At 49.3% G+C, this 14,790-nt stretch overlaps 1 protein-coding gene across 6 annotated transcripts in view; it reads left to right on the top strand.

Annotated features, from left to right (window-relative positions):
- The window catches only part of AHR2 (aryl hydrocarbon receptor 2), a 28,200-nt gene extending 13,428 nt beyond the window's left edge, over positions 1-14,772 (top strand). For 4 of the 6 annotated variants that reach the window (XM_046943556.1, XM_040703391.2, XM_040703392.2 and 1 more), the window contains exons 3-10: positions 6,315-6,427; positions 9,379-9,468; positions 11,017-11,095; positions 11,284-11,408; positions 11,563-11,765; positions 11,869-11,978; positions 12,220-12,361; positions 12,510-14,772. In XM_046943556.1, coding sequence (XP_046799512.1) covers positions 6,315-6,427; positions 9,379-9,468; positions 11,017-11,095; positions 11,284-11,408; positions 11,563-11,765; positions 11,869-11,978; positions 12,220-12,361; positions 12,510-14,067 — 2,420 coding nt within the window. In that variant the 3' untranslated portion in view covers positions 14,068-14,772. Of the gene's footprint in view, positions 1-6,314; positions 6,428-9,378; positions 9,469-9,488; positions 10,240-11,016; positions 11,096-11,283; positions 11,409-11,562; positions 11,766-11,868; positions 11,979-12,219; positions 12,362-12,509 lie in introns of those variants that run through there. The other 2 variants (XM_015289246.4, XM_040703393.1) reach the window with 2 other exon arrangements.
- The last annotated feature ends 18 nt before the right edge of the window (positions 14,773-14,790 follow it).

Genomic DNA, 14,790 nt, shown 5'->3' on the forward strand with positions numbered 1-14,790 from the left:
TGGTCCACGGAGCTGTTTGGAAATCAGAAGATGCTACTGCAGGGTAATAACTCTCTGGACTGACTTTTGAATCTGCTTTGCTTTTTTTTTGCTTTTGCTTTGAATCTGCTTTGCTTTTTTTCACCCCTGCAGGAGCATAATAGCCATGACGAGCTCTGCCTGCAGCCTTCCCCAGGCTGACCTAGCCCAGCTCCCAGCTTGATTTGAATGGGCTTGGATTGATCTCCCCATTCTCCAAGGAATTGTGTGGTGCAGCACCATCTCAGTCTCAGTATATGAGAGATGTATGTGTTGAGCTCTGGTAGTCCCCAGGTGGTGCATGCCAAGTGCCAGCATGACAGTAAACAGGTTGCTCCTTGCATTTGGGGCAAGTAGGAACCTGTAACAGTGGAACAGTCCTGTGTTCACCCTTTTCCTGAACTCCATGAGACTCCCATTGTTAGAGCCTGCTGCGAGTAGCAGCAAGGCTCGAGTCTTTCCCTAGGTTATATGGGAAAAACATGGCAAGGTTCAGGGCTTGATCTCTTCCAAACTTTTTTCACTGAATCCAGCCTTTGAGTGCTGGTGGGTAGCAAAGACGACTCCCGTGCTATTGAAACCTGCCTGCTAGGATTTATTTCAATGAATAAGCTAGATTGTGTTTTACTATCATAGTCTGTGACATGGTTTTAAGCACAGAGGTGTTTTAGCAATAGGAGCAACTGGAGTTCTCCCTCCAGGAGACAACTTGATGACAGCCCACATTTCAGTTAGGAGGATGGCTCTGTTCTGAACAGCTCTGCCCTACATCTGGGGCAGCCAACACTGCCCTATATCTGGGAATTCTTCTCCAGTGCTGTGAGAACAAAGTGACCCACTGTCCAATTTTTCATTTACTTCTCCCTTACAGTTGGCCCATTCTGGCTTCTTCTCTTAAACCATCAAAAGAGAAAGTCACTAGATGAACCTCACCGTGTTTCTGTCCACAAACAGCAATTTGCAGTGGTTGCTACTTGGACTTGGATCCAACAGTCTCCTGGATAAATATGGAGGGACTTTTCTGAACCTCATCTTTGTGAGAGTATGCTGAAGGAGGAAAGCTTGGCTCTGTGTTTGCAGTGCTGCTGGATGCTCTGGACTCTTCCTGATGTGATGGGACCTCCACTTGCTGCCAACAGTGAGACCTCAAAGCTTGGATGGATTTGTCTAGTGCTGAGTGGCTTGGAAAGCCTCCAGCTAGCTGGAGCTGGAGATCTGTGCTGGTATTCATTTTCTAGAGTTCATGTAACAAAAGAAGCAGATGCTGAGGATTGTGGAGAAACATCTTGGAGTAATTGCTGATGTGGCGAAGTTTTGGCTGTGCTAAAGACAAGAGCAGCAAAACAAAAACAAAAACAAAAAAAAAAAGCCCAGAGCTTATAATGTTCTGCCAGGCGGAGAGGACATGCTCAGGGTGTGTGCTGCTATACCACTGTCCCAGGTTAAGGTCATCCAGGTGGCAGCATTTGCAGCAGAGAGCCCTCTCCAAGTACAAGACCACGCTCTGGAGCTCGTAAAACCAATGGCCAATAGTAGGGTACCTCCCTGTAACCCATTGGCCCACACACAGCCCACTGTCAGCCTGGGGCAGTTTAGCTGCCCTTTGCAGACAAGCAATTGAACACCAGCAGGTGCTGGTGCAAAAATGCATCCACTGGAACAGGCTGCCCTGGGGGCGTTGTGGATTCTCCTTCTCTGGAGATATTCAAGACCCATCTGGACCCCTACTTGTGCAGCCTGCTGTAGGGGGCCTGCTTTGCAGAGGGTTGGACTTGATCTCTGGAGGTCCCTTCCAGTCCCTACAGTTCTGTGATTCTGTGCTTCTGCGATCCCTTGAGGATGAGCTGGGTGGTATGGTTCTGTCATCACAGAGAGCTGATGCCCCACTGGAACACCATTAATCTGACAGAGAGTTGCAGGATGAGTTCTTCTATGTCCATGTTTCCCACCGGCAGTATGAGACACTCACTGTCCTTGCACTGTGCAGCTAGGAGGGACAGATGCAAGGCCCCTGTTTGTGCTGGGGACTTACTCTGCTAGAGCAGAGGGTTGGCCTAGGAGATCTCAGGAGGTCTCTTCCAACCTCTGCTGTCATCTGCCTCTGCAATGCTCTGCTGTGGGGCACCACTGCTGCCAGCATTAAATCAGCTTTTTTATTTACCTCCTTATTGCTTGTTATTCCCATAGCCCAGAGCTGCAGGCATCTAGACTTTTGAAGTAACTGATTCAATGAAAGAAGTCAAGTTTGTGCGCGAGGTCCTGCAGGATCGTACAGGAGCATTTGCAGCAGCAGGTTGCAGAATTTGGCGTGGGCTCCCTTTGGACATTTGTGCACCCCTTGGCAGAGTACTGGGTGACTTCTTGCAACAGGTTCTGATCTGTGAGTCTGGCATTTACCTGCAGAAGGATGTTTTACTTGGATGATGTGTACCTGCTCTGCTTGGTACTGTGCAGTGGTTGAACAGTGGAGGAGAAAGTTGGTGCTAATCTGTTGGGTTTGGGATTGGGTCCAAGCATTGCAAGCAGCATGGTGTTATTGGAAGAGCTGGGAGCTCCTGGTTTTATGGTACCAAATATCTCCAGAGTCTGTTCAAAGGGGAATTTTTGCTGTGGGTAGAGTCTCTCATCTCCCACTGGTGTAACTCAGCCCATGGGAGCTGAACTGACCCCAGGATCTTTTACTGATAATATATTTTTTTTCCATTGACAAAACTATACCAGATGCAAGGGACATGTTAGCTTCCATGGTCACACTGCTGTAATTGGTTTCAAGAATACAATGAGCAAAAGGCGAAGAGTTTTGGTTGCTTTGCTCCTTCTTCTCATTCTTGAGGCCTTTCTCCACACCCAGCAGAACGTTATTGGGGATGTATGTGCAGTTCACAGGAACCAGGATCTTCTGTGTCTGGCTGTATTTCTTCCGTCTTTTTTAACACTGCCCACCAAAAGCCTCTTTCCTAGCCCACTGAAGATATGAATGGTCCCCACATTACTTCAGCAAGTGCCTGGGATTTGTGTAGTAACTGCACATCACTTGTGCGTCATGCTGTCTCCTGTCTTGCATTAATTGCTGGTTTTCCTGGAAATCCTTGCTATGTGATTCACCAGGCTGCTGAGGTTTTCTGGCATTAGCTTTAAAAACTAACAGACAAAAGCTTATTTTATGCTCATTTTTTAGTGGACATGGGAACAGGGTGTCTAGTAAAGGAAAGGAAGAAAGGGCAAAAAGAATCAGCGGTGACTTCTGTCCTCCCATGCTGCGCTTGGGAGGGTATGCAAGGGAATGAAGTACAGCAAAGAGCTAAAACTGCTTCTTTTAAATGGTTTTCAGGCAAGCTTGGGGGTTCTTTTAATGGGATGAACTTTGTGATCTCAACTGCTTCTTGTGGAAGTCTCGATGTTATGCTATAATGTGTGTCTTAAACTGGGGGTGACTTACCCAACGCACAGCGCTGCCTGTCAGCTCTGTCATCCAGCCATGCCTTGCAGCCTGCAGGAGGGCAAGGAGCTTGAAGCCATCAGCTTGTGTCATCAGTGAGCAGAGCCAGCCAGCACGTGCAGTGGGAAAACTGCCTTTTGTGGGGCAGTAATTATGCTAGTTGTCTCTGATGAGAGTGGATTTATGTGCTGGTGAAATCCCCCAGGAGGTAATATATCTTGAGCAGATGTTTCACAAGTGCTCTTTCTCTCTCATGGGGTTACCCTTGGTGCAGATGGGATGGTTTTTCTGCTCTTCAATTAAAAGGATTTGTTTCTCTTCCAAATTAAAATGATTGGAAATAGCCTCTGTACCCCTTGATTGTTGTGTAGGCCTGGAGTCCTCTGTGTGGCTGTTTTCAGGCATCTCTTGTGTTATCACACTTAGCCCTTGTGGTTCTTGGCAGTTTGAGTTTGGAAATGAGTTTGAGTGAATGAGTTTGGAGATATTCCTGGAGGGGCAAAAGCTGTAGGGATGCTTTGTTCCAGACTCATCGCTGCAGGTGCTTGGGGAAAGTTATGGAGAACCTGAGGAAACAAAGTAGTCAGTTATGACATGGGTGAATGTTAAGGGAGTCATCACCTGGAAGCAGGTGAGCTCTTCCCCTACAGAAGCTCACCAGACACTCTGGACCACTGAGGAATGGCTGTGGCTCATGAGGACAGCCTCAGCCCAGCAGCAAAGCTCTCTGCAGTCCCAAGACCTGAACAAAAGTATCAGAGTGATGGAAATAGACAGCTCAGTAGTGGCTCCAGGGGCCTGCCACTGGCTCTCTGTACCCCTAAGCCTTCTACCCAAGCCAGGCCATCCTAACATGACACATAGGAGGCAGAATCTGCAGTTTTCCAGCACAGCTGTGCAGAAATGAACCATTCTGCCATTGAGAATGTAGGGGGAAGTCAGCATCTCCAAGGGGAAATCAAAAAAACCCTTGATAAGATGGATATTGTGCTGCTAGTGGGGAGGGGAGGGTGAAATCATTTTGCTGGGAGCAATAAAATGAGCAAGCAGGTGTTATGTGTTGCATGCTACTCCCCCTGGCTTCCTGCAGCTCTCCACGCTGGTGCTGCTGGTGGACACTGGGAAAAAGCTGGGGACCATGTGCATCCTCTCCACCCTTTGGGAGCTTTGTCTTGGAAGAACTTAGTTTCTTTTTGAATTCTCCTGCCAGCCTGCCCTGGTTCAATGCTTCAGAGAGGAGTCAGTGCTTCAAAAGAATTAAAATAAATTAAAAAAAAAAGAAAAAAGTTTTCCTTTGAAACTATTCCACTCCATCATTTGCAAATTGAAGCCATACCAATGGTACAAGTGGGCTTTGGATATTTTTCCTTGTGGATCACTTGGCAACCATGAGAGAAGCTCTCCACTTGGTTTGCTTCTGTCCTCATTTGTAAGGGTGTTGACTTTTTGAAAGCCTTTGCAAAATGGGATTGTGATCCCCCACAGCCTGGTGGGGGCTTCTATCTCATGGCTGCCTTGCATCTGTTTTCTGAAACACCTTTAGATGTTGAACCTCTTCTTTCTAAACCCTTCCCAGAGGGCTCACATCCCTTGACCAGGCTGATCAACGTCTTGCTTGTTTGGGAAGTGTCTTCACAGGATGTCTTCCCCCTGCAGGGAAAGAAATGTGAGCTTACAAATGGGGAAATGCAGATCTGGGGCATGGGCTGACCTGACTTACCCAAGGGGCTGCTGGGGATGGGGAGGCCATGCCATGCCCTTGAGAGACTGAGTGCGCAATATGGGGATGACAGGAGACGTGACTGCTGCTTGTGTATCACCCAGCATTACCCAAGGTCTGAGGGGGTCTGAAGTGGTCCTGAAGTAATCTTTTGTCATGGGATGGATTAAATGTGTGGTTAGACTTAGGGTGGTTTGGGGTTCTTCCTCCTTTCCTACTTTTCCTCCAGGTTGAAAACAGCTTTTCCATCTGTGACTGCATGCTGTTGTCTGAAACCCAGAGCTTGCGCCCAGGAACAGTGTTGGGGTGGCTGTACAGAGCTGTGTCCCATAACAGTGTGGCAAGCCCCAGATTAGTTGAGTTGTTAGAACATCTGCCTTCAGACTTGTTCTCTGGTTGGAAGCAGAGTTTGGGCTTGTGCTGCCAAGTGTTTTTTTCAAGGATAAGACCCCAGTGGCGGAAGGACCACACTGGGGATGTCCCTAGGCCTCGTTGCTGTTTCCAGAACAACCAGTTCTCTGTGTGTCCTGTGAGACAAGGGGCCTGAGGGCAGGGCAAGGGTCTTCCCATCAGCTGCACCCATGGGTGTTGCCTTGAAGGCTTTGATCAAGGAAGCATGAAGCAGCGTGTGAATCAGTACGGGAAGCTGACAGCCACAGGTTCATCAGTCCTGAAGGCAGGAGGGCCTTTCCCTGCTGCAGCTCTCACAGCACTGGGGCAGCTTGAAGCTAACAGTGGGGTAGCATTTGGCCCACAGTGGTGAGCTCCAGCTCTACCAGGCCCTAACCTAGAGATTTCTTGCTGTGGTGATGGCAGTTCCCAACCTGACACACTCTACTCCCCTCTGTTTGTTGTTCCTGGCTCAGACCTTGGCAGAAGTGAGGTTTCCCAGAAATGGGACTGAGCAGGGAAGACATCATCTTAGAGGAAGTGTTGGGCAAATGAGGATGCCTTTGTAAAGGGGCTCTGCTCCAGCTTCCACCCACTCTGAACTTCTTTCTCTTTCCTTTGAGCTGCCTGCACATGCATGATGCACCCATTCACAAGCAACACTGGGATGGAGGGGAGGAAGAAGAGGTGGAGGGAGAGGTTCCCAGTTTGCCCCTCCACACTGATTTCTTGCTGCCTTACTTGCAGCTGCAGGTACGGATGTTGGCATGCTGGATCAGCCCAGAGCCCCAGGAGGGAATGGACAGACACATCTACAGGTCAACAGGGATCCATTTCCAGAAGGGGACCTGCTGCTCCAGGTACTGTGCCCTAGTTTGGTCATTTGGGGTCATTCGTTAACTCCTGCCAGACACAATGACTGGTCCCTGCTCATCAGATTGTACGAGCAGCTATGGGATATGTGGTCCCAGCTGTAGAGCAAGAGGAAACCCCTTCTTGCCAGGAGGTGCTTCGCTGTGATCTTTGTGCCCTGAGCAGGCACTGAGCACCTCTGGATGGGCACCAGTGGCACTGCCTGGCTCATTTTCTCTCATCCTGTAGTACAGCTTACTATGGCTTAGCTTACAGTGTGGCAGGTACCGATGTGCAAACTTGTCCATTCTGCCCAGAAAGGTGCAGGGGCATCATACAGCAGTGTAGGCAATGATCCCAATGAATTTCCAGGGTGGTGGGTTCCTTATGCTCCAGTGGATGCCAAGAGGAGAATGGAGATAGCTGTGTGATAACATGTCCACTAGAAATTGGTTTCCCTACATGAACTCCCTATCATGAGTTCACAGATGTCTGGGATAGAAGAAGCCCAGGCTCAGTCTGCAAGTTGAGAAGAAAAAGAAGGAAGATGGATCTGGGAAGCTATTGTGGACAACATCAATGGACATTGCAACTTACGAAAAGGCCAGTGTATGTCTAGTGAAACAGCCCTTGCTAAGTGTCAGAGAACAAAGAGATAGTGATTCACCTGGCCAGAATGCTGCTAGCTCAGGCTGTGATTCATGAATGCAAGCCAGAAGGAAATGGCTTAGAAAGGTTCCTTGAAAAGGCTGGTTGCTGAATAAACACTTAGGCATCTCAACTGAAAATATAATGTTCCTTGGGGATGTAGGGCAAGCCTGCAGAAGGCATTTGATCTTTTTGGCTTTATTCCTGATACCATGACATCCTGTGTCTGTGCTTTTTGCATCTTGAGTTCTCTTCTCCCATCTTTGGTGATTGGACTAGATGATCTTAGTGGTCCTTTCCAGCGTAAATGCCTGTATGATTCTTCCACACTTCCAGATACTTTGCTCTTCTTGAAGTCCTACCTTGGTGCCTTCAGCTCTCCTCCTGCATAGTCTTGGATGAATGCCTGCTATTATGGACAGGCGGGCAAACAAAAGCACTTTGGAGCACAACCCCAGCAGAAGCCCCCATGGGGGATCTCTTGAGGCGGTGACACCTGGGAACCTTTATGTAAAACTTTGGCAACGCAATGTGGGCCAAGTGATTTCTCCCCTGAGGGCTTTCTTCTCAAGAACTGACTCAGATGCCTGCAGTTATGATAGTCACAGATGAATTGGAGGAATAACACAATAGCCAGAAGGGAGCCAGCAATTGCCCAAGTCTCTCTATGAGTCTTCTTCCAAGTGCTCTCCAGAGGTTTGAGCCAGGCCATGTGATGGCTGGCAACTTGTTGAGCTATCAGAGTATCGGCAGCTGTGGATGATTGAAGGTATCTGGATAGCATGTGGGGCGTTAATAGGATCAAAATCCTACAGCTGAGCTGCCCATTTTTTTCCTTAAAAAGTATTTTATTCACACATTGTAATTTGCCAAAAGCTTTGACTCAGGGCTCCTTGGTGGGGGCTACAGCACATGAAGGGAAGGGACCGGACCAGTCTCACTGCCTGCTGGATGTGTATAGTATCAAGCAAAATGTTTAAACCATCAGGATTTAAAATAATCCAAGATAATTAAAATAATTCTGATTTTTCTGTCCTCTTCTTCCATTGACCAGCTCGTTCTCTTTGCTCTGGAGCATTGCATCCATCACAGTGCACCTAGGATGAGCTGCAGGATGGACCATGAGTCGTCCATCCCTGCTAGCTGCTGGTGTTAGCAACTGGTCAACCTGTGGTTGCTTTGTTTGTTGTCATACCAAGAAATCCTGCTTCTACCACTGTAGCAATTGAAAGTTGCCCTGAATTGCAAATTGGGGCAGAGGGAGTTACCCAGGCATACAGGGAGCCTGCCAGCTCACTGAAGGTTGCACTCATGTCAGGATTGCAAGGCTGGGGGAAAGCACTTTTGAGCCTCAGCATTCTTCATAGAGGTTTATAAATTGTATGTGGTTCTGTGATTTGTTTTTCTGACCTCCAAGGATGTGACACAAATGACCACAAAAGCTGTTTTTAAGCAAGTAGCTACTGGTTGGATATGTATTTAACTGCAGGCCATGCATATGCAATAGTAGAGTGGAAGGCAAAATGTGAAGTTGGTAGATGGTGTGAGCACAACGATGTTTTATGGAGTTGACTTTTGTTTTCATTTCTTGCATGTAAAGCTTTATCTTCTGTCATCTGTAACTTAGGCAAGAACAGAGGAAATTTTGCAGATTGATGTCTCATAGTGGCTCTTCAATGCCAGGATGTGTTTGGAGGCCTTTGAAAATATGGAGACTCTTGAGACATGAGTCAGAAACAAGATTAAAATCAAATGGGAAGGGATTGTGGTCCTGTGTAACCAGAGGCTGATTAGAATGTTATGGTGTTAGCTGCTCGAAGACGTGTCAGTTTGCATGTCTAGGACATGAGGAATGCCATGTCAAGCATTGCAGGTACAGTGTCAGGGCCTCATCTGGGCTTTGACTTTCCAGATGTAGTCACCTCTGTACTTCCTAAGTGGGTGCTATTTTCAGATTCTTTCTGGTCTTTGAATGATAACAGTGGCTGAATTTGGTCTTTACTTTGTGTACTTCTTAGCTGGTGCCTCCTGATACAGTAGTTGCCCTGCCGGTATGTGAACACAGATGATGTTTTACAAAGCACAAGGGTTTACAAAAATGACCAGGCTGCTTCTGATCATTGCTCATGCTGACTGTGAGACCTCCCCACCAACTAACTGGGGTTAAAGGCCTCACATGATCACAAGGTGCTTTCCTTCCTAAGTCTCTTCCCATCCATGGATACTTAAGAAACACTCTGAGATAGTTCAGCCAGCCAGCAGCTAAATTGAAGCTAAGGAGAGTAACTCTGGGCTCAATTTATACTTTCAGGCACTCAATGGGTTTGTCATCACTGTGACTGCAGATGGCTACATCTTCTACATCTCCCCTACTGTGCAGAACTATCTTGGCTTTCATCAGGTGGGTGCTATTTTTTCCTGAGTGTGCACACAAGGATGCAGCACAGGCCTGGGAAGAGGGTGCTAGCAGCCAATGCCAGTGCTTTTCCTCTCCCAGCCCAGTTTGGTCACTTCTGATGGATGTTTTCAAATGCATCGTGTTCTTTAGGGGTTGTGAAAGCCCACAAACGTGCTTGTGAGCTTAGTAGATGCAACCTGAGCAATGGTAGGCATTACATCCTTTCCTCTTTGTGAGAGGGGTGTGAGCTTTTCGTCCTATGGTGTCGTGCTGATGGGCATGTCCGCCTTCACTGAGAAGATGGGAGGGGTTATCACAGTGGTGAGCATTGTCAGTGCCTGGTGGTTTATGTGAGGTGCCACTGAAAAAGGAGGTCTCTTTCCTCATCCACCCATTATCTCTGATTCCTCTAAAGCTCAAAGGACCAAGTTAGCAGGAACACGATGAGGCTACCAAACTCAATTTGTTGTAGACAAGCTGGTTCTTGGTTCAACGGCAGACTGATGTTTTCCTCTCTTTGTTCTCTTTGCACCCTTTCCCAGCTCACTGTAGGAGGATCTTCATGTGCAGGTGGCCCAAGTAAAACCAGCTGTCTGAGGCAGGGAATGGTCTCCTCCTGTATGCCTGGCTAAGCAGGAAGTTCTGTTCCGGCACATTTCTGAGGACAGGGATGTGGCAGAGGATGGCCTGAGCTGCCTGTGTCCTCAGCAGGGCCACAACTGTGCAGGACCAGGCTGAGAAAGGTTGCTCCAAGACATGGCTGTAGAAGAAGTGGTATGTGTTGGGAGGTAGGAGGTGTGAGGATTTGCTGGTGTTTCCTAGGAAGATAGTTTGCACCGGAATACTGATTCCCACAGGCTTAGTCAAATGGCAGTTTCTGTTCAGGACAGGGATGGGTATTTCTAATGTGATAAAAAGAACTGAGGCAGCAACACCTCGCTACTTCCAGGTTGCACTAAACATGCATGTGGTAACAGTAGGTACCTTCCAAGGGGATTTCTCCTGGTAGCAGTGTGTTTTAGGTCACTAATTTCTGTACAGTTTCTTCCAGCATATACCCACTTGTTGTACTTGCACCTGGCACAACTAATAGTGAAGCTGCCCGTGCTCACTTAACCCTCTTGGCACACCTTTGGTACCTGTGCCATGCTCTGACACGTTTTCTCACACAATAGGAAGTTGTAGGTTTTGCAGTGCTCTATTTACAAAAGTTTTTTTCAGACCTCACCACTCTCCTGTTGTTCTCTAAGGTTAAACCTCTCTCTGCTGCCTCATCAGTTGGAAAATGTGCCATTGCTTTAGGATAGAATGGAAAGTCTGTGGGTTGTGGGTCAGTGGCATTTTCTAAGACAAACCTGTTTGATCCCTGGCATTCCTAGTGGAGGTTTATCCAGTACATCTCCATGCTGTGCTCAAAACCCTTTCTTCCCATTTCTTTATCCTCAGTAACTGTACTTTTACCACCCACAAAGAAAAGCCCCTGCCTTCAGCCACAAGGCAGGGGTCAGTACCTGTTAGGTGCCACATGCTCTCCACATTGTGTCATTTCAGTCGGATCTCATCTACCAGAGCATCTACGAGCTGATCCACAAGGACGACAGAGCTGCTTTCCACTGCCAGCTGCACGATGGTGAGTGCTGGGCTGGGAAGTGTGGTCTCAGCCTTAGTCACCCCTAGAGAGGTCCAAAGCCCACCTCAGGACCTGCCGTCCATCCATGGGAACCACTTGTGACCAGCAGGCATGTGGCTTCCTCCAGTTCTGCAGTGTCCTAGCGGGTCTGTAAGCTGTGGCTTCATTTTCCACTTGTTTTTTTCCAGCCGTTCCTGATGGATGCAGTGCTGTGGGAAGCCCCAATCACCGGTGCCCTGAGCGCTTTGGCTGCATGGAGAGGAACTTCACCTGCCGCCTGCGCTGCTTGCTGGATAACTCCTCAGGATTTCTGGTAATGCCAGGATGCTTCTAAGCACTAGCATCACCCCTGGACACATTGCTGTGTGCCTGTGTTCACTCCTGTCCCATGCAGATGTGAGCTGGTGGTCCAGTTTCCAGCTCCTATTTCCTCACCTTGCTTGCCTTGTTTTCTCATCTCCTGCAAGGCCTTGAATTTCCAAGGACGCTTGAAACAACTTCTCGGGCAGCAGAAGAGGGCATCAGACATGTCCCTGGAGCCTCTTCCACTCGCTCTCTTTGCCATCGTGACTCCCTTTCAGCCTTTCTCCATCCTGAAGCTTCAGACCAAGATGCTATTCTTCCAGTCAAAGCACAAGCTGGACTTCACTCCCATTGCCTGTGATTCCTGGTATGGCATCTCCTGCCTTCACTGTGGCAAAACCCATGGCCACAAGTGCAGAACAGAAAGCCAGAGTGCCACAGGGTGCCCATGCTTTGTACTCTGCCCTCAGGGGGAGGGTCGTCCTGGGCTACACAGAAGCAGAGCTGTGCAGTAGAGGGTCCGGGTACCAGTTTGTGCACACAGCCGACATAATATGCTGTGCAGAGAGCCATGTGAGAGGTGAGTGCTGAGGGGAGCAACCTAGGGAGGGATGCTGAGGTCTACAGGAGCTGTGATGAAGGTGTCCTGCTTGATACCTGCACAGGAAGCTGGTAAAGTGCCATCCTGTACAGGGACACCCTGACATGCAGCATTGTCTCCTGGCTGCAGTTTTTGCTTCTGTAGCCTGGGCACAACTTGCCGATACCCCTGCGGTGCCCAGCTGAGTCTCTGTGCCACTTCTCTTTTCTTCCTGCCCCAGTGATAAAGACAGGGCAGACTGGGACAACAGTCTTCCGGCTGCTGACCAAGAATGGCTCCTGGGTGTGGCTGCAGGCCACTGCCTGGCTGGTGTACAAAGGGGATGAGCCTGACTGCATCATCTCCCGGCAGCGAGTCCTGTCGTGAGTATGGCTGGGTTTCCAGCTGCATTCCCTTGCCTAGGGTCTTGGGCAAGTCTGTAAGCTCCCATCTTGCTGCTTGGAGGCTGGTCCTGCCTGGCCTGGAGAATATACTCATGGTGTTTCCCTCTCTTTTTCCTCCACTCTGAAGAAATGAAGAAGGGGAGGAACATTTGCGAAAGCGAAACCTTCAGCTGCCTTTCAGCTTTGCCACAGGGGAAGCGATCTTATACGGGAACAACTTCCCTGATTTCCTGGGCTCCTTCCAGGCTAAGGAGGAATTTCAGACAAAGACAGACTCCCATACAGTGCAGCATGCTATATATCCCAACTCTATTACGGGGGCCATGATGGAGCAGGATACATCCATCCATCTCTCCCACACTGATGTCCCTCAGTTCACCTTGCCAGATCTTGATGCTGAGCCTGATGGACCAAGCCAAGATGGAAAAGTTGGTCATGACAAGGACAGCAGCTCCCTCCTGGTGGCTATTGAAACCCTCTTTGAGAAGAGTGAGGTGGATGGAAACATCTCCCAGAGCCTCACTGTGGGCAGTACAGAGCTACAGAAGTGGGAGGACACTCTTCTTAGCTTGGACATGGAGGAGCTGCCATCTGAGGACTTTGGTGAGAGGCTGAGCAGTGAGTTGCCCTCTTACACGGAGCAGATGCTGTTTAGGGAGGGTGATGGAAAGAGCATGGAGTTCTTGCACTGCAGTGAGGAAGACTGTTCTGTGGCTCAATTCCAGCACTGGGGATTTAATCCAGAAGTTCCCCAGGCATTTCAAGCCCCATGGCAGCCCCAGGCAGCTGGTGCACAAGGCCAGGATGCTGTGCTCTCTCTGGGCTCTGTTATGCCAGAGGGCAGCTCTGCTCCAGTGGAACAACAGATCCTGATTAACCCTGCCAGTCTGAAGGAGGGAATGCTTCTGGATGCCCTGGGCTTCAGCAGCAAGCCCTGTGCAGTGGATCAGTTGGTCAACTCAGGACTGGAGTTTCAAGCGGGACTTCCCACCTCTATTCCCATAGACACCATCATTCCTGATTGCCAGAGCCAGTCTGAGTGTACTCTGACAGGCGTGAGCTGCCTACCTCCCTTGGACTCTAGTACTCTAGTGTCTCAGTGGCATGATGTCCCAGTGTGGGCAAAGCTGGGCAGCACTTTGGGTCAGAGCACTTCCCCAGGAGGTTGCCCACTGGATGCTTGGATGACAGCTCCAGAACAGCTGGAAGCAACAGGAGCATCCTTGGAATCACAAATTGCACTGAACAGCAGCTCCCAGAGCTGGGGTAGCTTCCCCAGACAGCCCCATTGCAATGGGGAGCAGGTCCTACTCAGCAAGGACGCATGGCCCCAACCTCAGGGACTTGTGCTAGGGATCAATGTGTGCCCTGGCACGCATCAGACAGACAACATTATGCTGCATCACTATGAGTATAGAACAAGCCAGGGTGTCTTCAGGCACGGGAACTCCTTTCTTGGGGATGCCATTAAAACACCTACGAGTGCTTTACCTTGCACAAACCACCCTGGAACATCGACAGGATTGAGTTCGAGCTGCTCAGCATCTCCCTCTGCAGAGGTGGGAGCAAGGGCGTCCCCCTGTGAGCTGGATTCTGTCTTTCCACTGTCTTCCTTGGCAGGCAGGCAGCCCCTCTGTGCATGCCATGTCCAGCTGAAGGTGTGGGGTGGGGACTGCAGGACCTGAGGGCCAGTGGGTGGCACCTTTGGAGAGACAGTGGGATGAGGTAGCTGCAGCTGTGTGTACACAGTGACTGAGCCCTGGGTAGGAAAGAGATGCTTCAAACCACATGGATGGCTCCTTCCCCTGGTTTTGTCCCTACCTTTACCCATGCCATCAGATGGAGGATGGTGTGGTTTTGCCAAAGCAATGAGAAAGGCATCAAGGGAGGCAGTGCCTGCCGTCTGCCTCTGTGCTTAGGACCAATTCTGTAGCTTAAAAATTTGTTTCTGAGACAGAGCTCCATCAGCCCTGCATCTATTCACACCTCACCAGGTCCAGGGAGGGATGCTGCAGGATGCCCTGTGGCCTGGGCAGGTCATCAGCACTGGGAGGGACGGGGTTGAGCGGTGGGGTGCAGGCAGCAGAGCAACGCTGGACCCTTCTACAGCAGCCTGGAGGAGCACCTGATGAGAGCCTTACACATTGACCAGCCTCAAACCTTGCAGTGCTCTGCCACTGCAGGCTGCAGCAGACCCCTGCTGCTCTGTTCCTTGCATCTCAGCTCTGTGCGTTATGTATGTGCATCCGTGGATTGTTTTCATGGCAGTGTCTCATTTTCCACTTTGTGATTTCTTTGTATGTCGTTTGCCAGTGTCAGGGTGGAAGAAAAGATGGACTGCAACTCACTCTCTGCATTTTGTTGTGTATTAAAAGGTGATTTGCTGTGTACTGGTGTGATGGTTTGGT

The sequence above is a fragment of the Gallus gallus genome, chromosome 7 (genome assembly GCF_016699485.2).
Source record: "Gallus gallus isolate bGalGal1 chromosome 7, bGalGal1.mat.broiler.GRCg7b, whole genome shotgun sequence".
Classification (NCBI taxonomy): Eukaryota; Metazoa; Chordata; class Aves; order Galliformes; family Phasianidae; genus Gallus; species Gallus gallus.